Source organism: Natrix helvetica (genome assembly GCF_964273705.1).
Source record: "Natrix helvetica genome assembly, chromosome: 1".
NCBI classification, from domain to species: domain Eukaryota; kingdom Metazoa; phylum Chordata; class Lepidosauria; order Squamata; family Natricidae; genus Natrix; species Natrix helvetica.
The window spans coordinates 364,413,838-364,435,023 of record NC_138548.1 but is presented as its reverse complement, the minus strand read 5'-3'; the positions used below and the strand labels follow the sequence as shown (position 1 = coordinate 364,435,023).

Genomic DNA, 21,186 nt, shown 5'->3' with positions numbered 1-21,186 from the left:
AGGCGAGAGGCTCGTGCCTTCTCAGGGCGGAGAGCAGATTGCGCGATTGGGTCAGCAGGGAGCCGCTCTTCTCCCCCTCCTCGCCTCCATTCCGGCTCCTACCTCCCCCCCCTCTCATTCTCTCTTCCCCCCTCTCTCTCTGATCTTGGGCGCTCGGCCCCCTTCGGTGAGAGGAGCAGCAGAAGCCCCTCCCCTACCGGCGCAAGGATTTACTCTTTCCTCAGCTGGGTTCCCAATGATCCCACCTCGCAGACTTCCAACCAGTAACCCCCTCCTCCCCCTCCCGCGTCCCCAGTCCGCTCTCCCTTCCCTTCTTCTCTGTTCGGTTTTCCAGCCAACGGTCTCCCCCTCGGATCCCGCCGGAACTAAGCAGAGCCGGCTCAGCGGAGCCAGACCTGTGCCGGGGGAAGAGGGGGGAAGCGATGTTAGGTGGAGATTTGGCGGCCACCGCAGCCTCTCCTCAGCCGTTGCCCTTCTCGCTGCCCAAGACTCCCCCTTTGATGCAGCTCAACCCCGGTGAAGGCGTGCACCCCGTAGGAGCTCCCAGGCAGGACCAGTAGCTGAAAAAAACCCACATGGGAGGCCGGCCGGACTCGCCTGCTGGGAAGCCTGTCAGTCTTCTGGCACCTCTACTTCCTCCGCGCGGGGAGCCCGAGCCGCTCCTTCCCTTCGGGCCGGTTTCTCGCCAGCTTTTCCGCGGGAGGCTCCTAGGCGACCCCTTGTGAAAAGGTTGTTCGACCCCAAAAGGGGTCGCGACACACAGGTTGAGAACCGCTGATCTAGATCAACCCCCTGCTTGAGTAGGGGAGACCCATCACCACCTATAGCATCAAGCAGGAGACACAATGCCATTAGATTCTGAGCCCCAAAGAGGGAGGGAGGGAGGCGTTGGGTGCCAAAATGTGGCAGGAGCCTCCGGTTGTGAAGGAGGGAAATTGGCTCAAATGGCTGGGTGAATGTAGGGGGAAATTGCCACCAATGTCTCCCCAAAAGAGCTTGGAGACAACTGTGTCTGCTGGCATTCTGCTCCTCAAGCGGGGGCTTGAGGGGAAGGGGAGCCTTTAAGCAGGAGGGGGTCCAGCCCCTTCCCCTCCCTGGATCTGCCCACCCAAACCAGTTCTGGCTTCTGACCCGAAGCAGCCAGGATGGTTGATCCAGAGGCAGCAGACGGAGGAGCCTCCTGTGGGGGAAGGAAAGAGGAGGAAAAGGAAGGAAGGAAGAATTCCAGGCTTTTCTTACATCAGAAGTTTATTCCTTTATAGCAAAGCGAAGGGAGGGGAAGTGATATGTAGTAAGAATAATGTAGATGAAGCTGCTGTGGGTTCAAAGCCAGGGGAGATGAGGGGGCTGGAGGGACAGGTCCACCCAGCATTCCTGGGGGCAGTTTAGGTGTCTCCAATCCTCCCTCCAAAGAAAGGGAGGCCCCAAAAGGATGCTTGGGGGGGAGGGGTATCTCAGCAGGAGAAGGTCCAGGCTGAAATTCTCCTCCCCTCCCCAACCTGCCACCTTCAGCCTCCATTTTTCAGAGGTTGCAAACAGGACAAAGAATCATCAGCTACTAAAGAAATAATTTCCTTTTGCATGGGAGAGCAGAATTAATTCATGAGTGCTGTAGAAAAATAGATGGGGAAGAAAATTAGGATATAAAGAGAAACGTTTAGTGTAAAACCCTCTGGAATGACCTCCCCCCAGACATTCGAACTACCACCGACCTCCGTTCCTTCCGGCAAAAGTTAAAGACTCACCTATTTCAATCAGCTGGCCTGGCACTTTCTTAGTTTTACCTCCCGGGGATTTATTCATTTTAATTGGGTTTGGGGTTTTAATAAGCTTTTAATGTACTATATTTATTATTCTATATACAGTCTTGCAACCTCCTCCACCTACGTATTTAATTATTTAACTGTTTTATGTATGTATTTTATAACGCATTTTAGTGACTGTACACCGCCCCGAGTCCCTTTCGGGAGAAGGGGCGGTCTATAAATACGAATAATAAAATAAATAAATAAATAAAAATATTATCTTCCCTTTTAGCCCCCCAACCCCAAGGCAGACCCACACTGCAGGGGGGTGGTTGATAGGCAGGGACAGATAGAGGGAGAATGTGCCCATTGTAGGAGCGAAAAGGCTGGGATGGATGAGGGATTCCTCCCCATTTCATCTCCAGGGGATTTTGGAATTCTCCCTGACTTAATTAAAGGGTTAATCAAGAGGGCATCCCCCTCCCCACTCCCTGCAGACCTTCCATATGAAGAAAGAAGAGGGGGCTACAAAGGGGGTGGCAGAAAAAGGTGCAGACTGAGGTCACTTGCCCAGAAATTGTGTGAATTCTCACAAGGAGAAGGGGGGGGTCAGGAAGAGGAGCCTGTCTAGGTTCCAACTAATGAGCCCAAATGAGTCTGAAGGGGGGGCCAAGAAGGATCATCTCGGATGGGGGAGGGGTGTCTAGTTCAGGGTGAAGTTTTGGAAGTTGGAGTTCATTAAGTTGATAAGGTCATCTCAAGGGCTCAGCTCCACCTTCCATCCAAGTACGAAAGGTGCTTAAGAACGAGCTAACAAGGGTGAAAGAACAATACCTGAGATGCTTATGTTAATTATCAGCAATTTATCTGGGAACATCTCCTGCCATTTGCTGAAGTGGCCTTCAATGACACAGTGCATGGTAGCATGGGACTCACCCCTTTCAGAATAGCCACAGGGGTGGAATTTGTCCCCCTGCCTGAATTACCCTCAGGAACCCCCCTCCATAGTGAGCCTAACTGAATGGGTGGGTTGCTTACGAAATGCATGTGGGAATGTAAACCTTGGGGGTCCTTCCTCCTTGAGGGAGGAATGGGAAGGAACGGCCCCTCCTTCCCTTCCCTTTTGCAATTCCCCAAAACATGGGGAAATTCTGGGCAGAATTTTAGCTTTTGTTTTTGATTGTAATACTTTTGCAGATCTCTGTAAGGAAAAGCTGTCCCAAATTTAAAAATTTAGCTGTATCCACAGCAAACAGATATTGTTCAGGCATGTTTTTTAAAAAGGAACAATTAAAGAATTAAAAAAAAACACCTATAACTTTTAGAAGGAGTTCAGATAAGGGAGGAAGAGGAGAAACTCACCTGCAGGAGGTTGGATGGGAATTGCTGGAAGGAGAAAAAGACCCAATCAGGACCCTTCATGGGCTGCAGGACTCAGGGGGTCCCCCTCCCCTTCAATAACCCATAATAGGTTGCAGGATCTTCCCTTAATAGCCTTTCAAACAAGAGAAGCTGCCAAAAATATTTCTCAAGGAGACCCTCTTGGCCGCCTGCTGAGCTTGATGAGAGGCCTCCCCTAGATGGTCCCCTCCCCACAACCTCTCCTCCAGCCCCCGCCCCAGACTCACCTTTCTTGCTCTTCAGGTAGGAGAAGAGCCCCACCGCAAAGAAGACCACTCCTATAACAGCTCCCATTATCCCCGTCCAGAGTTTGCTCTTGGCAGAGCTGGAGATACGGGGCTCTGGGGAAGGAGAAGGAGACCCACCTGAGCAGGAGGATCAGGCCCACCTTCCCCCAAGAGGAGGGTCCATTCTGACTCTCCCCCACGGAAGGTCTCTCACCCTTTTCAGGTTGGATGGGGTCCCCAGAGAAGGACGGGAGGGAGGGGAGAGGCTTACCCCACTGGACAGTGATGGGGGCCTCCAGGCTGGCGTGCTCCACCTTGCAAGTGTAGACGTCTCCTCGCTGGGGCTGGGTCTCCAGCATCACCTGCAGCTGGTAGGTCCAGTCCCCATTCTGGAGCTCCTCCCCATAGGCCACGCCCTCCTTCTCCTCCTGGCCGTTCTTCAGCCACTGGATCTCGATCTTCACGGGATAAAAGCCCGTCGCGGTGCAGAGGAGGATGGTATTGGGGGAATCGGGTTCCATCTTGGTGGGGGAGATGGTGACGGTGGGCTTGGCTGGAGGGAAGGAGGAGAAGGAGGCACATGAGAGACACAGGTTGGTTAGTTCAAGGCTCCTTTTCTCTCTTAAAAATATTCTGTGTTTTGAGTGTCTGTGGAGATTCTGAGTCAGTCCAGGTCACGGTTGACCCAAAGGAGCTTTTTTCCCTCCCAAAAGACATTTCGCTTCTCATCTGAGAAGTTTCTTCACTTTTCAGTGCCTGAATCGAAGCTTCTTGGATGAGAAGCAAAATGTCTTGAAGGAAAACCAAAGTCCAGTTGCCTTTGGAGAAAAGACATTTGGGACGGTGTTTGGAGTCATCTTCCAAAGCAAATTGCAGGAAGACATGAAAAGGGATCCTGAAAAATGGGGAAACCTAAATCCTTCCTGGTTGGGATCAGGTGACCTCATCAAAAGGGAAGAATCGTCAAAATAGGCAAATCCCACAGCAGAATAGCAGAGTTGGAAGGGACCTTGGAGGTCTTCTAGTCTAACCCCCTGCTCAGGCAGGAAACCCTGTAACATTTCAGACAAGTGGCTGTCCAACCTCTTCTTAAAAACCTCCTGGAATTCCACCTATCAGCTGTTCCAGGCTGCAGGGATCATCACTGCCTATCATTTCCTCCACACACCCAACAGAAGTCCCATTTTTAAAAATTTTAAACACCCCCACCCTCCTCCGAGACACCACTTTCTCCTTCTGTCCATCCAGGAATTTAATTTAATCGACATTTGGAGACCTCTCAGTTTAAAACAGCAGGAACACCCAATACATTTTGTCTCCCTCACACGGTGATAATTCAAGGTTTATTTTTAATATCAACTTTAATGCGGAATGCAGTAGAAAATGTGACCCAGAGTTAAACATTTCTTTCTGATGAAGCACCCGTAGAATCGATGGTAATTTTGGAAGGTTTGGGGTTAAAGTATTGCAATTAGTGAGATGCTCCTTTGTTGGGGTTCATTGAACAAGAAGCATAAGACTCAGAGGGGATTTTTCCCAGAGGAATCGAGGCTGAATTGATTTTGGGGAGAGTTCAGGAAAGGCTGAGAGCCTCTCTTGGTGGCCAGAGAAAAGCCTTGGCCCCTCGGGGGAAGGAGACGCCTGGATCTCTCCGGAGAGAAAAGTCAGCTCAGAAGTCATTTTCATTTATTCATTTAATTTTAATTTGTTGATTTAGTTTCATGTATTTATTTATTTTACTTTACTTTCCTGAGTTCTAAAGGTTGGTGGATGAAGAGATGTGATCTATTGGGGGGGATCCAGGGGGTCCCAGATTCTGGGGAGGGGAAGGTTTGGGGTCCTTGGGGGGGAGGAGAAGGGGGGAGTTGTGGGAATGAATGAGGGTCAGAGGGAGAATTGGAGGGAGGAGGAGGAGGAGAACTAAGGAGGAAAACTTCACCCGGGAGAGTCTCCCTCAAGGGGAGGGAAGGAAAAGGGGGGTCCCCACATCCCCTCCCCACAAACTCCCCCCTCCCACCAGACTCCCCCCTCCCCCCACACTCCCCCCACACTCCCCCTCCCCACAAACTCCCCCGTCCCCAGACTCCCCCCTCCCCTCGGACTCACCTCTCTGGGCAATCAGCCTTGGGCGCCTCATAGCTGCCCACCTTGTAGCCCTGTCGGCAGAAGCGATCCCCTCGGGCCTTCTCGTACTGCAGGATCTGCTTATTGCTGTTCCAATAGTCCGCATCCCCTCCCCCAAACTCCCCTCGGACTCACCTCTCCGGCCAACCATCTGCTCCTTCTGGGCCATCTCGTAGTTGTGCCGGCAGAAGCGATCCACAGCGGCCTTCTTGTACTGCAGGATCTGCTTATCGCTGTTCCAATAGTCCGCATCCACCTTCCCAAACTCCGTGACGGCCACGTACTCCCCGAGGTCGCTGTCGAAGCGGGCGTATTCCTGCCGGTCGTAGAAGTCCCTGGACAGGAACCTCACCCGCTGCGTCCCGTTGAGGAAGCGGCACTCGGACTTCGTCTGGTGCAGGAAATGGGCTGGGAGGGGGAGGAGGAGGAGGACTGTCAGGAGGGACTCCAGGGCCCATCGTTCCCAGCCACCAGCAAAGGGGGGATCCACTCGGGAAGGGAGGATGGCGGGGGAACTTCCGGGAGAGTCAGGCGTAAGACGCTCCCAGCCGCTATGAAAGGAGGAGGGTCCCACGAAAGAAGGGAGGGGGGGCTAGAGGTCTTCCGTGAGAGACTGGAGAAAGACGCCCCCTGGAGGAGGGAAAGGGGACCCTCTCAGTCCCAGAGAGGAAGGCAGACTTACTGGCCGGAAGGGGTTTTTTGGGGGGGATGGGGCAGGAAAGAAAGAGGGGGAGGGGAGGGAGGAGCCTCCTGGTGGACCCCCCCTCCATCCTCCCAGGGTGGGAAAAGGCAGGCAGAAGCTCAGCTGGTCGAGCAGGGAACGTTGGGTCTAAAGGGGGAGGAATGATGGGGGGAGGGGCTGGAGGGAAGGTAATAATATCCATATCTCCCCCCCTCTCTTCCTTTGGGGGGAGGGGAACATGGGGAGGGGGCACAATGAGGACATCTAGACTGAGACTCCTGGGGTCTCCCAGCCCTTCAACCCCCACCTTCCCTGGGTCGCCCCAACTTTTCTTCTTTGCCCCTAATCTCCTGCCCAACTCCCTCCCTTGGGGGGATCCTCGGGGATCCCACCTGTTTCCTAGCCCCCTCCCCCAAAAGACCCCCTACAGCCTCCCCCAAGAGCCTCTCAAAGGGAGGGTCTCCAGCCCCCCTCACAAAGGGGAGTTTTTGAGAGCCAATTGAGAGGAGCGACTCAGAGCCTCCAAATCCCCTTCTCTCACTTACCCCCTCCCCCTCCAGGTCCCGATGGCGCCATGGGGGATTATGGGGGGGGGGTTCTTAGTCTCCTCCCCAAATTCAGGGGCTCCCCCAGAAGGGACGGAAGCCCCCCTCTTGCCTGACCTTCAAAGCCTCAAATTTGAGATTCAGAAGAAAAAGTGGAAGTTTCTGAAGAAGCCAAAATCCTTTTGCTCAAATGAATCTTTTTCCTTCTGGGGATTCAGGGCTGAAAATGCCTCACTTTCCCTCTTTCGCTTTCGCTTTTCCTTCCCTTCCTCTCTCCAGGCAGCCCACTCCCACCCAGGCACTGGGTGGGGGGGGGGTTGCGACCCCCACCTCGGCTACAATCGTGGGAAAGCGGTCCCTCTCTATCCTCCTGGGGGGGGGGGAATGTGGGGAGGAAGGGGGAGGAGACCACGCAGAGATCGGGACTGTTGGAGGCTCTGGAGACCCAGCAGTTTCCTTCCCCCTCCGGGGGTCTTTCCCAACCTCCTCCTCCCCCCAACCCCCTCCTCCCCCGCCCAGCCCCCTCCTTACCGGGAGTCTCCTTCTCCCCTTCGCTTCCGGGGATCCGGGCCAGCGCCCCCACCAGCAGCATCAGGGGGAGCCCAGGAAAAGCCATGGATGCCGCCCCACAAGCGCCCCAAAGAGAGAGGAGAGAGACGCCGATGCCTCCAGCCCCAGAGGCGGAATCGGGGGGGTCTGGATTGGGGGGAGGAGAAGTTTCCCTCGGACTTCGGAAGTGGGAGTGTCCAGAAGGAGCAGAAGGACCAATGGGAATCCTCCCTTCTGCAGCGTCATCGGTCTCCGGGCAGAGCCTCCCTTGACTTCACCCGATAGAAGACTTAGTTCGGCGCAGAGAGAGAAGCGGAGAAAGGGGGAGGGGGGTAATTTCAGTCGGGGGGGGGGCTGCATTCGAGGGGGCTGTTTCATACCAGCTCCGGAGGGGAATGTGGACTTCCTTTTGCCCCATCCCCCCCCCCCCCGATTCTCATCCAATCTCTCTTCCTCTGTGCGCCTGGAGGGGTGGACTAGATGCCCTTTGAGTTCCCACAGTGCCCAGAGGGAGCCCAGCCTAGAGCTGCGGAGACTCCAGAAGGGCGAAGTGGATCCAGAGCTCGAGGGGTCCTTCTGGGCTCTCCCCCCCCCCCCCGCTCAGTATGGAAGGAGGGAGCCCCCAAAACAGCTGCCCCGGGTGACAAGTGGGGAGGGGCAGTGTTAGATCTGGGCAACGAGAGACAGACTGCGGACACGTAGTGACTTAACAGCTCTTTATTAGTAGTAGTAATGATCCAGCTTGCTCTGTGGTCGGAGGGTTCCCCTTTTATAGGGATCGGGTACGCCCCTCGACCAATCAGAACGATACCTGTTTCCCGCTGTAGCAGCGGACCAGAGGGGAGACTTACTACGATATATGCTAATATCTAACACCCCTCCCCTCCTAGATGGAACGTTGCGGTAGGTAACATAGTCTTTTAGGTATGTGGGTGTTTGTCTTGCTCGGGAGGAGCGTCGTAGTTCGGGCTGGTTAGAAGTGGTTGCAGGATCGGGTGCTTTTCCTGTTTCACGTTCGGGAGGTTTTGTGCCTTCGTTGCTAAGGCGTTCTGGAGTCTGCTCGGTTGCGTTGTCTGGGGTTTGCTCTGCTTCGTGCGTGTTTTCTTGTTCCAAGCTTGGTTCGCAGGTGTCGTGGTTTTCTATGATGGGGCTCTCGCGTGGTTGACTTTCTGTAGGCAGGGAAATCTCGTCTTCGTTTCGAAGGTCTGAGTGTGCTAGGCGACCCCGAAGTTGATCGATGTGCCTTTTCCAGTTTCGCCCATCTTCTAGTTCCAGCAAATACGATCGTGGACCCGTGATGCCAATGACCCTTGCCGGCATCCACAATGTTCCCCCTGCATAGTTGTGGGCGTATACTGAATCCCCTATGCTGAAAGACCGAATTTTACTTGTGGAGTCTGGGGGAGCTGTGGCAGAGTAATTTGGGTGAAGACGGTCCAGGTGAGACCGTAGACGGCGGCCCATAAGTAGTTCAGCAGGACTCCTACCCGTCGTTGCGCTTGGGGTAATATGCTGAATTAGGAGGTAATGGTCAATGCGTGTTTGCCAATCACCTGGACCCATCCTAGCGAGGGCCTCTTTTGCGAATCGCACCATTCTCTCCGCCTGTCCGTTTGATGCCGGATGGAATGGCGCGACGAGGGCATGCCGAATTCCCTGACCTGCTAAAAACGTTTCGAAATGCATGGCCGTGAATTGGGGCCCGTTATCGGAGACTAGGAGGTCGGGCAGGCCATGAGTGGCGAAAAGTCGCCGTAGAACCTTAATGACTGCCTCTGCCGTGGTTGAAGTCATTAGGACTACATCTAGCCATTTTGAGTATGCATCCACAACGATAAGGAAAGTCTGACCTTGGAATGGCCCTGCGAAATCGATGTGTATTCGCGACCAGGGTGCTTTAGGTTTCTCCCATTCTGTGGCGGGCGCTTCCGGGGGTGCTGGTCTCGATTCCTGGCATGGGTTGCAAGTGGCCACCCACTCTTCTATTTCTTTGTCCATGTTTGGCCACCAAACGTAACTTCTTGCTAACGCCTTCATTCTAACAATCCCCGGATGACCCACATGTAAAGCCTCTAATACATTCCTACGTAAAACATACGGAATAACAACTCGATCCCCCCACAATAAACAACCTTGTAACACTGAGAGTTCGTCCCGTTTTGACCAAAACATTTTGAATTCCGGGCCCACGTTTCCTTTCGGCCACCCCCTCCAAACCCAAGTTTGAACTTGCTTTATTACATTGTCTTTAGAGGAGAATCTTGCAACGTCGTATGAAGAAACCGGTCCAGAGTCCAAACAGTCAATGAGCAATACCGGTACTTCTGGAGTGGGGTCTGGCAGAATGTCAGGTAATGGGCAACGGCTGAGTGCGTCTGCGTGTCCGAGAGTGGAGCCCGGTCGATGAATCAATTTGTATGAATACGCAGCCAGGAAAACAGTCCACCTGGTCATGCGTGGAGAAAGGGAGATCGGGGTGGGGCGGTTTCCCGCCAAAAGTCCCAACAACGGTTTGTGATCTGTAATTAGTTCAAAATCGCGGCCGTAGAGGTATTCGTGGAAACGCTTTACTCCAGCTACAGCAGCCAGCGCTTCCCTGTCCATTTGGCTGTAATTCCTTTCGGCCGATGAAAGAGTTCTGGAGTAGAAGGCGATGGGTGCTTCTTTTCCGTCGGGCATCCTGTGGCTGAGGACTGCTCCAACTCCGAAAGGTGATGTGTCGCAGGTCAATACCAGCGGTAGGGTCTGGCTGTATTGAACAAGCAGTGAGTCAGTGGTGAGCAGGCGCTTTACCCCGGCGAAAGCTGCCGCTTCAGATCGACCCCATTTCCATGGTGCGTTCCTCTGGAGTAGACGGTGTAGTGGCTCAGCAACGGTCGCCTTCTGCCTCAGAAAAACGCTGTAGAAGTTAAGTAATCCGAGGAAGGCCTGCAACTCGGTCTGATTTCGTGGTGTGGGGGCGTCCTGGATCGCCTTAATTTTCTTTGAAGTGGGGTGTATTCCCTGACCATCGATTCTATAACCCAGGAATTCTACGCTAGGCACGTTAATTTGGCATTTTTCCTTTTTAAGGCGGAGACCCTTTTCTCTGATTCTGGCCAAAACAGTTCTGACTCTTTTATTTAATTGCTCCTCGTTTGCAGCGGACACCAAGATGTCGTCAAAATAGTGGACGACTCCCGGTATCCCTTGCAAAAGTCGTTCCATGACGCTCTGGAACAATCCTGGGGCAATGCTCACGCCGAATTGTAGCCGGTTGCATTTGAATGCTCCTCTATGCGTCACTATAGTTTGGGCCTCCGCTGTGGCGCTATCAACTGGCAGTTGCTGGTAAGCTTGTGCCATGTCTAACTTAGCAAATACCTTTCCTGGCCCCAACGAGTGCAATAAGTGCTGTACTACAGGCACAGGATATGCGCTCTGTTGTAGCGCGACATTAATTGTGCATTTATAGTCCGCGCAGATGCGGACTGATCCGTCTGGTTTGACTGGGGTCACGATGGGTGTTTCCCAGTGCGCGTGATCTACCGGCTCAAGGATTCCTTGCTCCACTAACTTATCTATTTCCTTATCTATTTTTGGGCGGAGTGCAAAAGGCACTCGTCTCGGTTTAAGTCGGATTGGCGCCACTTTGGGGTCTAAATTGAATGATATTGGTTTACCCACATACTTACCAAGACCGGGGCTGAACACGTCCTCGAACTCCTTAAAAATCTGATCAGCGCTGCTGTTTCTCACGGCGTTGATTCCGGTGACTTCTAACCCCAGGGCTTCAAACCAATCAAGCCCCAGAAGGTTCTGTAATGGCGCGCTGGCGATGGTCACGGGCAGCTGGGCTTCGATGTTCCTGAAACGGATGTGGAATGTGCCTTGGCCCACGATGGGGACTTAGTTCCCCTGGTAGTCTCGCAGTAGGACGTCTGGAGCGCGGAGTTGGCTCTTTCTGAGGCTAGGGATAGCCTGTTTCATGGATGCCCATGAAATAATCATCAGGGTCGATCCTGTGTCAACTTCTAGCTCGCAGGGTGAGCCCTCCAAGAGGACTGTGACCTTCAGCCTTTTTGGTCGCTTAGGGCGGACCTGATGTATTGTGGTGAGATACGTTCGCAACTCCTCTCTCTGGGTCAACTCTATCTCATCGTCTTCATCCTGAAAATACTCTCGTTGAGCGTCTTGATAGAACGCTCTTTCAGCTCTTTGTGTGTAGTCTCTCTGGGGATACGCTCGCTCAGCTCCTTGTGAGTAATCTCTCTGGGGATACGCTCGCTCAGCTCTTTGGGAATTTTCTCTCTGGGTATACACTTGTGGATTTCTCTCTGGGCGCCCTTTCTGATTCCGCCAAACCCCTGGGTTGGGCTTCTGTTGGCGGTATATGGGTGGCTGCCATGAGGCAGGGACTCCGCTCCGGCACACCCGTGCAATGTGCCCAAGTTTGTTGCAGTGCGAACAAACAACGTTCCTGAACCTACAAGTAGACCTGGGGTGATTCCCTCCGCAACTTGCGCAGGGCGGCAAACGGGATCCGGGTCTCCCCCCAGGCCTCATGTGACTGCTCCGCATCATGTGACTGTCCTCGAACTCGGGATTCTCGTAGTCGGGGCTTGTGTCCTCGTAGTGTACTCTGGTTTGCCTCGGTGCTGGCTGGTTTACGTTGGCCCCTCGTTGTATGGTCACCGATGATTTCTCTGCTGACTCTGACGCTCTTGCTTCGTTCAGCGCTATCTGTAGGGTTAAATTCGGGTTTGCCAACAGCTTCTTCTGTAGAGAAATGTCTCTTAACCCACAGATGAGCTGCGCTAAGATGTGCTCGTCCAGATCCCTGAACTCGCAGTGAGTTGCTGCTTTTCGTAGGGCTGCAACATATTGATTGATGGATTCTCCCGCCTTTTGGTTCCTCGTGTTGAATTCCTTGCGGCAGACATGGCGGGAAGGTTTTGGCGCGTAATGAGTTTGCAGGGCCTGTTGCAACGCCGTCCACGATACTGCCTGTATTGGAGTAGGCGCGGTGAGGTCTCTGGCCGTATTGAAGACTTCCTTTCCACAGTAGCCGAGGAAGATGTTTTTCTTCCTCGCGTCGGTGATCCCCGTGTATTCGTTTGCTTCGAGGAAACACTCGAAACGAATCATGAAGGCTTCCCATTCGTCGTTTGCTGGGTCGAAAGGAGCGGGGGGGAGCATGCATCGCCATCTTCTCTGTTTGAATTTGCCGCGCTGCGGTGATCTGAGATGGCTGCCGGAATTTCTGCCGAATTCCTGGGCTGGATCAAATCCGGAGATTCTGGAGGTAGCGTTCTTCGTCCTATCTGCCTCTCGATCCCACCCTCGTCGCCAATGTTAGATCTGGGCAACGAGAGACAGACTGCGGACACGTAGTGACTCAACAGCTCTTTATTAGTAGTAGTAATGATCCAGCTTGCTCTGTGGTCGGAGGGTTCCCCTTTTATAGGGATCGGGTACGCCCCTCGACCAATCAGAATGATACCTGTTTCCCGCTGTAGCAGCGGACCAGAGGGGAGACTTACTACGATATATGCTAATATCTAACAGGCAGCCCCACAGCCAGCCAGGACTTGGGGGTCCCACACTCACCCCAATCCGAAGGGAAGCCAGGAAAACCCTCAGCTGACAGTCCAGGCAGGAAGAGGCGGAGAGGATCTGCAGGGATCCCTCCTGATCCTGCCGGATCCTCTCCCCAGCCCCTCCCCCTTCACGGGGGAATCTCCGTAGGGATGCAGGGGTGAAATCCATTTATTTCCTACCGGTTCTGTGGGCGTGGCTTAGTGGGGAGTAATGTGACTGAGGGGGGTCAAAAGACAGAAACTCACTTTAACAATCTCCTGCTGGAGGAGGGGGTTGGACTAGATGACCTCCAGGTCCCTTCCATCCCTGGATTGCTGTGCTCTTTCAAGGTATCCTCTGGAGCTGCGTCTAGTGCCAGGTTTGTGGTCCTTCCTACCTTTCACCTTTCACCTTTCCCCTCCCTCCCTCCCCACTCTCCCTTTCTCTCCTTCGCAGCAACCCCCTCCCACCCCCCTTTTTGGTGGGTAGACTCATCTGAAGAGGAACCGCAGCCGCTGCGTCCCGTTGAGGAAGCGGCCCTGGTCCTTCGTCTGGGCCAGGAAATGGGCTGTGAGGGGGAGGGGGAGGAGGAAGGCTGTCAGGAGGGACTCCAGGGCCCATCGCTCCCAGCCGCTAGGAAAGGAGGAGGGTCCCACGGAAGAAGGGAGGGTGGCTGGAGGTCTTCCGTGAGAGACTGGAGGAAGACGCTCCCTGGAGGAGGGAAAGGGGACTCTCTCAGTCCCAGAGAGGAAGGCAGACTTGCTGGGGGGGGGGAGGGTGTCTAGTGGGGGGAGGGAGGAAAGAAAGGGGGGGGAATCCCAAAATATCATCCCCTGCAGCCCCTCAAGATCCCTTCAAAGGGAGGGTTTCCAGCCCCTTTCACAAAGGGGACCCAGTTCCGGAGAAGCAACTCAGAGCCCCCAATATCCCCCCTCAGTTCCCCCTCCCCCTCCAGGCCCAGATTGAGCAATGGGGGATTATGGGGGGTGGGTGGGGGGTTCTTGGCCTCCTCCCCAAATTCAGGGGTTCCCGTGTGAAGGGGGAGCTGGGGAGAGGATCCAGCCTCATTTTCCCTCTCTCGCTTTCGCTTTCCCTTCCCTTCCTCTCTCCAGGCAGCCCACTCCCACCCAGGCACTTGGGGAGGGGCGAGAGAGAGGCCCGGCTGAGACCCCCACCTCGGCTACCATCGGGGAACGGGGGGGAGGGGTCCCTCTCTGTCCTCCTGGGGGTGAATGTGGGGAGGAAGGGGGAGGAAACCACGCAGAGATCGAGGCTGTTGGAGGCTCTGGAGACCCAGCAGTTTCCTTTCCCCTCCGGGGGTCTTTCCCAACCCCCTCCTCCCCCGCCCAGCGCCCTCCTTACCGGGGGTCTCCTTCCCCCCTTCGCTTCCGGGGATCCGGGCCAGCGCCCCCACCAGCAGCACCAGGGGGAGCCGAGGAAAAGCCATGGATGCCGCCCCACAAGCGCCCCAAAGAGAGGGGAGAAAGACGCCGATGCCTCCAGCCCCAGAGGCGGAATCGGGGGGTCTGGATTGGGGGGAGGAGGAGTTTCCCTCGGACTTCGGAAGTGGGAGTGTCCAGAAGGAGCAGGAGGACCAATGGGAATCCTCCCTTCTGCAGCGTCATCGGTCTCCGGGCAGAGCCTCCCTTGACTTCACCCGATAGAAGACTTAGTTCGGCGCAGAGAAGAAACTCAAGTTGCTTATTCAGCCCAAGACCCCTTTTCCCTCCTCAGAATATTCTGGACCACCTCAAAGGGAGGGTCTCCCTCCCCCTGCACAAAAGGGAGAGTTTGGGGGAGTTAATTTCCCAGGCCCTTCTCTCAAAGCCTCCCCCCCCCCGCCCTCCAGGTCCTGATTGTGGAATCGGGGATTATGGGGTCGGGGGTCCTTGGTCCCCTCCCCAAATTAAGGGGCTCCCCAAAAGGGCTCCAAGCTCCCCTCTTGCTTGACTTTCAAAGCCTCAAGTTTGAGATTCAGAAGAAAAAGTGAATTTTCTGAAGCTGCCAAAATTCTTTTTCTTATACGGAGTTTTGGTGTCATTTGTGGATTCAGGTCTGAAAATGCCTCAGTTTCCCTCTTTCGCTTTCCGTCTCCTTCCTCTTTTAACGGAAGAAGCTTTGGGGGCTCCAAAGGGATTTGGGCCTTGAAGCTCCCACTTCTCCTGCCCTCCAACCCCTTTCCCAAAGTCTCTCTTGGGGGGATCTCAGCTCCTTTCTCCCCCCACTCTGCTCCCCAGCATCCGTGGGTCCCTCCCAGCCCCCTCCTTAGAATAGAATAACAGAGTTGGAAGGGACCTTGGAGGTCTTCTAGTCCACCCCCCCAGGCAGGAAACCCTACATCCCTTCAGACAAATGGTTATCTGACATCTTCTTATTGGCTATTCCTGCTTGCTTAGTGTCCCCTTCTGTTCCCTCATCCAAGTCGTTTATGAAGATATGGAAGAGTCCTGGGCCTAAGAGGGAACCTCTGGGTGCCCCACTGCTTCCTTCCCTCCAGGTAGACGCAGACCCATTAAGGACTACTCATTGGGTAGGGTTTGTCAGCCAGTTAGGAATCCCTCTGGTGGAGATGCTTCTGTCCCACTCCTTACTAGCTAACCAAGAAGGAGGTTGTGCTCTACTTGGTCAAATGCCTTGCAGAAGTCTAAGGATACAATGTCCACAGTATTTCACAGGTCTAATAATTTAGTCACTATGTTGAGGAATGAAATAAGATTGGTTAGGGATGATCTGTTTTTAACAAAACTGTGCTGGCTGCTAGAAAGGGGGGGAGGGGGAGAGATGACCTTACCCAAGTGAGGGAGATCAGGCCAGGCTAAAAGAGGAATGGGAAGTGAATCTTTTGAGGGAGGCGACTTCGAGGAGGGCCTGGAGCTTCTTTGAGGAGTTTTAGCCTATATAGTAGCTCAGGGGCTTCCTGGTGGTCTCCCATCCTCAGTCTAACCAGGCTGATCTCTCTCAGTTGGGTGAGGTCATGGGAGGCTGGGCAGCTGCCAACTGTTGAGGGCTGATGATAAAATAATATAATATGAAGTAAACCTCTCCAAAGTCGAAGGCAGAAGATGCGACTTCAGGAGCAGAGTGGTCAATGCCTGGAACACTCTACCTGATTCCCTTCTTAGTTCCTCAAACCCCCAATTCTTTAGCCTTCAATGACCACCTTGGACCTCACAGGTTTCCCAAGAGGTCCCTAAGGGCTCCTGCTGTCGTTCTCTCCCCACTGATATGTCCTCATTCTATGTCTTCATTTATATCCGTCCATTTGTACTCATCTCATGAGATCATCTCCACGTCTGTCCCAATACCTATCACCTTGTACAGATTGACAAATACATAAAATAAAATAAAAATAATGGTTGGTGATACCAGATCAGGCCAGGGATCAGAGCCCCCCAAACCTCTCCCAGCTGCAGCAGGCAGACATCCCACAGGGCGCGTATCCTCAGGTGGCCTGGATCCTTTCCAGGGATTGGGGGGTCAAACTCCACCCTGACCCCCACCAGCCTCAGCAGGCCAGAACTGGATCCCTGCAGCTGAAGGAGGTTGCGGAGTCTTAACCTCTCCCACAATTGTCACACAAAATTGTGAGACAAAAGTGGCCCCAGATCCAGGCAGACTCTGGTGGGAGGCCCATCACTCTCCTGATCAAAGCAGAACTTCCAGGCTCTTTTCATACTTCCCCCTCCCCCGCAAGGTTTTGATTTTCTCTGAGTTCTTCCTGACACCCCCAACACACACACACACACACACACACACACACAGAGCAGCACTTCTTCCTCCGACCCCCAACAGCTGCAGAGGCGCTTGGGTTTCGCTTCCCCATCCTGAAGCGTTGGGCTCCTCCGAAGCGGAACTGAGGAACTGACCAGGATCCAGCAGGCAACAAGCCTCCATTCTTCATCAGGGCAGATCAGGGACTGCCATCCTCCGCCCCATGGCTGAGCCTCCAGGTGGGGCAGCCCCTTTCTTCCTCTGCCTCATTGGAAGTGGCTGAAGGGGCCCTTCCTGACCCCCGAGGAGACCCTGGAGAGCCCAGGAAAGAAATCGATGGAGGGATGGAGAAACGAAATTCTGCCCCTTCGGACCCTTTGTGTGGAGACCGTCCCTGCTCTCTGGGGGAGGCTCTGGTGGAGGAAAGATGGAAGGAAGGAGAGGAAAAGGGGGACCAGCATGGAGGGGGAGGGACTGTGTTGCAGTAAAGGGGGAGGACAGTGTTCAGAAGATCCAGAAAAGGGGGATGGGGAGGGGTCTCCCCAGAGAAAGTCTATCCATGGGGTGAGTAAACATCGAAACCAACTAGACGGCATGTAACCTTCCTCAAACAACCTGATTAAGAGAAGTCCTCTAGTCCTTTCTCCCTCAGTTGAAGCAAATGGAAGAAAGTAGTCCTTGACTTATCAGGGTTCATTTAGTGACGATTGGACTTTGGGTCAGGGGGCTTCTAATATACCCCCAGGGCTCCCTCCTCCTTTTCCCCCTTTCCTATTAACTGAGATGCATCGAAGGAGGTTTTCGTTTTTCTTGTGTTGCCTGTGTAGAGGAGTTGTAGCCCATCTCCACCTCCGCCTCTTCCACTCAGTCTGCTTTTTATTTATTTAAACAACACATTATTACATTAATACGTAACCAGCCATTTCTAGAGCGACAAATCTATCTAATGGACAAAAGCCAAGTCATGTTAGGTCTCTTTCTTTTCAACATTTTAAATGTTAAAATATTCAATTTAACGGCTGGAGAAGGAAAGTACACAAGGGTCCCAAACACCCTGTTGTGGCTGAGTGAGGGCGGGCTCCCGCCTGAGGGGATCTGTGCTCTGATTGGCTGTGTGGGTGGAAAGGGGGCGTTTCCCTTTTTTCCCGCCTTTTCCTTCTGGGCACCATTTGAGATTTACCTCAGGATGTTCCTGACTGTCTTCTCTGCTGTGAATGTTAAATACCTTTATTTTGATACAATAGAATCCCAATTTCCCTGAAGAGAACCGTCCCCTAAGACAGGCTTGAATTCCCTCCTTGGATGGTTCCCTTTTATGGGAGAACGGAAGAGAAAACCACCTGGGCCCCCATCTCTTTGGCTCCCATGCCCACCTGCTCCGAGGCTCTTGGCATCGTTTCCAAGGTCTTTTTCATTCCTCCCCACATGAAAGAGGCAAAAGGGATAATACTCTGTGGACTTCATTGTTTTAATAAGCCCCTCAGTCACATCTTTGATAGCTGCTCCTGGGAAACAGCTAAGCACCCTAGTTTGATTGTCCATTCTACAAATGTCCAGGTCCACCTTCACCCCGTTCCTTCCTCGTACTTTGAGAATCCATGCAGAGGCATCGGAGTCCCCCCATCTCTGAAATTATCCGTTTTCAGCGTCCTTCCCTAAGAGACGGAGCCGTGTTGTTTGGGGATGGGGAGGCCATTAAAAGGCTGTGAAGGAAGCTGCCCACCGTGCTGGATTCCCACAACTCCAAAAGCCCCCGAGACCCCACAGCCTCCCACAGGAGCCATTGAGGGTTGGGTGAAGGCAGCTTTCACCTGGTCTGAATGCAGCCGAGGTCAGGAGGGCCCTTCCCTGACCTGGTCATGCGTGTTGTCTGAATGTGGCTGTATCTTGACACACACACCCTGTTGCCTAGAGATGAGGGGAGTTGTAGTCCTCGGCCTCCCCAAAGATTAGCCCTCGTCAGCCATGACACCTTGGAGGGGGGAACTGGGTGGAAGATCTTGGAGTGTCTTATACTAAAAAAAATATGTTAATATCCATACGATTCCCAGTCTCTTTTCCTTTGGGGGGAGGGGAACATGGGGAGGCGGCACAGTGAGGACATCTAGACTGAGACTCCTGGGGTCTCCCAGCCCTTCAATCCCCACCTTCCCTGGGTCACCCCAACTTTTCTTCTTCCCCCGAATCTCCAGCCCAACTCCCTCCCTTGGGGGGATTCTCGGGGATCCCACCTGTTTAATTTATTCATTTAATTTATCCTGCTGCCTATTCGCCCATAGCTACTCAAGGAGGTTACATAATTTAAAAACCATATTAAAAAACAATAAAATGAATAAAATAATCAGATAAATTAATATAATAAAATCACCCCCCTCGTCCCCCCCCCACCAACAGCAGATCACACGAGCCAATAATTGAGCTCCACCCCCTCTGGGTTCCCCAGCCCCTCTGGCAGAACTGGGACTTCAGCACCTTCTGGAAGAGTATTAGAGTGGGGGCTCTTCTAATCTCAGGGGGGGGGGGTGATGTTCAAGAGAGGAAGCCAAGAGAAGGCCCTCCTTTTCCCCCTCCCCAAAAATACCCCCTGCAGCCCCCACAAAGCCTTTCAAAGGGAGGGTCTCCAGCCCCCTTCACAAAGGGGAGTTTTGGAGAGCCAATTGAGGGGAGCGACTCAGAGCCCCCAATTCTGAGCTGGTATTCAGCAGGTTCTGACCAGTTCTGGAGAACCGGTAGCGGAAAGTTTGAGTAGTTCGGAGAACCGGTAAATGCCACCTCTGGCTGGCCCCGCCCCCATCTCTTCTCTGCCTCCTGAGTTCCAGCTGATTGGGAGGCAATGGGGATTTTGCAGTAACCTCCCCCTGCCACGCCCACCAAGCCACGCCCACAGAACCAGCAGTAAAAAAATGGAATCCCACCACTGCCCCAATTCTCTCAGTTCCTCCCTCCACCTCCAAGTCCCAATGGGGTGGGGTGGTGGGTCCTTGGTCTCCTCCCCAAATCCAGGGGCTCCCCCAGAAGGGACGGAAGCCCCCCTCTTGCCTGACCTTCAAAGCCTCAAATTTCAGGTTCAGAAGAAAAAGTGGAAGTTTCTGAAGAAGCCAAAATCCTTTTGCTCAAATGAATCTTTTTCCTTCTGGGGATTCAGGGCTGAAAATGCCTCACTTTCCCTCTTTCGCTTTCGCTTTTCCTTCCCTTCCTCTCTCCAGGCAGCCCACTCCCACCCAGGCACCAGGGTGGGGACGAGAGAGGGACCCTGCTGTGACCCCCAACTCGGCTACAACAGTGGAACGAGGGGGGAGGGGTCCCTCTCCGTTCTCCTGGGGCGGGAGAAGGGGGAGGAGACCACGCAGAGATCGAGGCTGTTGGAGGCTCTGGAGACCCAGCAGATTATTTCCGCCCTACAGGGGTCCTTCCCAAACCCCTCCTCCTCCTCCTCCCCCGCCCAGCCCCCTCCTTACCGGGGGTCTCCTTCCCCCCTTCGCTTCCGGGGATCCGGGCCAGCGCCCCCACCAGCAGCATCAGGGGGAGCCCAGGAAAAGCCATGGATGCCGCCCCACAAGCGCCCCAAAGAGAGAGGAGAAAGACGCCGATGCCTCCAGCCCCAGAGGCGGAATCGGGGGGGTCTGGATTAGTGGAGGGGGAGAAGTTTTTCCTCTCAAAGTAAGTCTTGGGAATGCCCAGAAGCAAGAGAACCAATGAGAATTCTCACTTCTGCAGCGTCATCGGTCTCCGGGCAGGGCCTCCCTTAACTTCACCCGATGTAGGAGATAGTTCCGCGCAGAGAAGAAACTCGCGTTGGTTATTCAGCCCAAGACCCCTTTTCCCTCCCCAAAATAAATATTCTGTGTTTTAAGTTATGTTTGCAAGCAAATTTCAGCAAGAAATTAAAAGGGATCCTGAAAGATGGAAAAAAGATTCCAAGATGGGATCAGTTGAAGTTTCCTGTCCCAAAACACCCCCAGAGCCCCCCTAAGACCACCTCAAAGGGAGAATCTCCCACCCCCTTCACAAAAGGGAGAGATGGGGGAGTTAATTCAGACCCCCAAGTGCCTTTTTCTCCCTCCCTCCCTGCCCTCCAGGTCCTGATTGAGGAATCGGGGATTATGGGGTGGGGGTTCCTTGGTCCCCTCCCCAAATTCAGGGGCTCCCCAAAAGGAATCCAAGCTCCCCTCATGCTTGACCTTCAAAGCCTCAAATTTGAGATTCAGAAGAAAAGGTGAATTTTCTGAAGCTGCCAAAATTCTTTTTCTTATACGGAGTTTTGGTGTCATTTGTGGATTCAGGTCTGAAAATGCCTCAGTTTCCCTCTTTCGCTTTCCGTCTCCTTCCTCTTTTAACGGAAGAAGCTTTGGGGGCTCCAAAGGGATTTGGGCATTGAATCTCCCACTTCTCTTCCCTTGACCCTTTTCCCAAAGTCTCTGGGGCGGGGGGGGGGGGCTCTCAGACCCTTTCTACCCCCTCCACCCACCACAATCCATGGGTCCCTCCCAGCTCCCTCCTTACCAGGCATCTCCTTCCCCCCTTCGCTTCCAAGGACTCCCAACAGCTCTACCCCCATCAACAGCTGAAGGACCCCAGCAAAACCCATGGGTCCTGCCCACAAGACGTAACTTTGTGGTACCCCACTGCTTCCTTCCCTCCAG

General features: G+C 53.7%; 2 protein-coding genes across 3 annotated transcripts in view; one reads left to right on the top strand and one right to left on the bottom strand.

Moving 5' to 3' along the window:
- LOC309384804 (uncharacterized protein) overlaps positions 1-21,186 on the top strand; it is a gene marked incomplete at its 3' end in the record, with an annotated part of 351,454 nt that overhangs the window by 93,967 nt on the left and 236,301 nt on the right. The gene's annotated exons all lie outside the window — the stretch shown is intronic.
- LOC309384827 (H-2 class II histocompatibility antigen, E-S beta chain-like) lies at positions 1,048-20,151 on the bottom strand. Of its 2 annotated transcripts, none has more exons than XM_081938640.1 (6): positions 20,002-20,151; positions 5,633-5,905; positions 3,645-3,926; positions 3,374-3,487; positions 3,108-3,131; positions 1,048-1,609 (listed from the first exon to the last, which is right to left on the bottom strand). In XM_081938640.1, the coding sequence occupies exons 1-6, from the start codon at positions 20,084-20,086 to the stop codon at positions 1,596-1,598; spliced, it is 792 nt and encodes a 263-aa protein (XP_081794766.1). In that variant the 5' UTR covers positions 20,087-20,151; the 3' UTR covers positions 1,048-1,595. The 2 variants fall into 2 exon arrangements, with proteins under 2 accessions (XP_081794766.1, XP_081794767.1); XM_081938641.1 differs by lacking the exon at positions 20,002-20,151 and adding an exon at positions 7,256-7,378.

What these genes read in the sequence shown, in the direction of transcription:
- LOC309384827 (XM_081938640.1), bottom strand. Translation starts at nt 20,086, where the DNA reads ATGGCTTTTCCTGGGCTCCCCCTGATGCTGCTGGTGGGGGCGCTGGCC. An exon ending in AGGGGGGAAGGAGACCCCCG is followed by an intron (nt 5,906 to 20,001) that starts GTAAGGAGGGGG and finishes TCCCCCTCCCAG; the next exon opens with CCCATTTCCTGCACCAGACG. An exon ending in GCAGATGGTTGGCCGGAGAG is followed by an intron (nt 3,927 to 5,632) that starts GTGAGTCCGAGG and finishes CCTTCCCTCCAG; the next exon opens with CCAAGCCCACCGTCACCATC.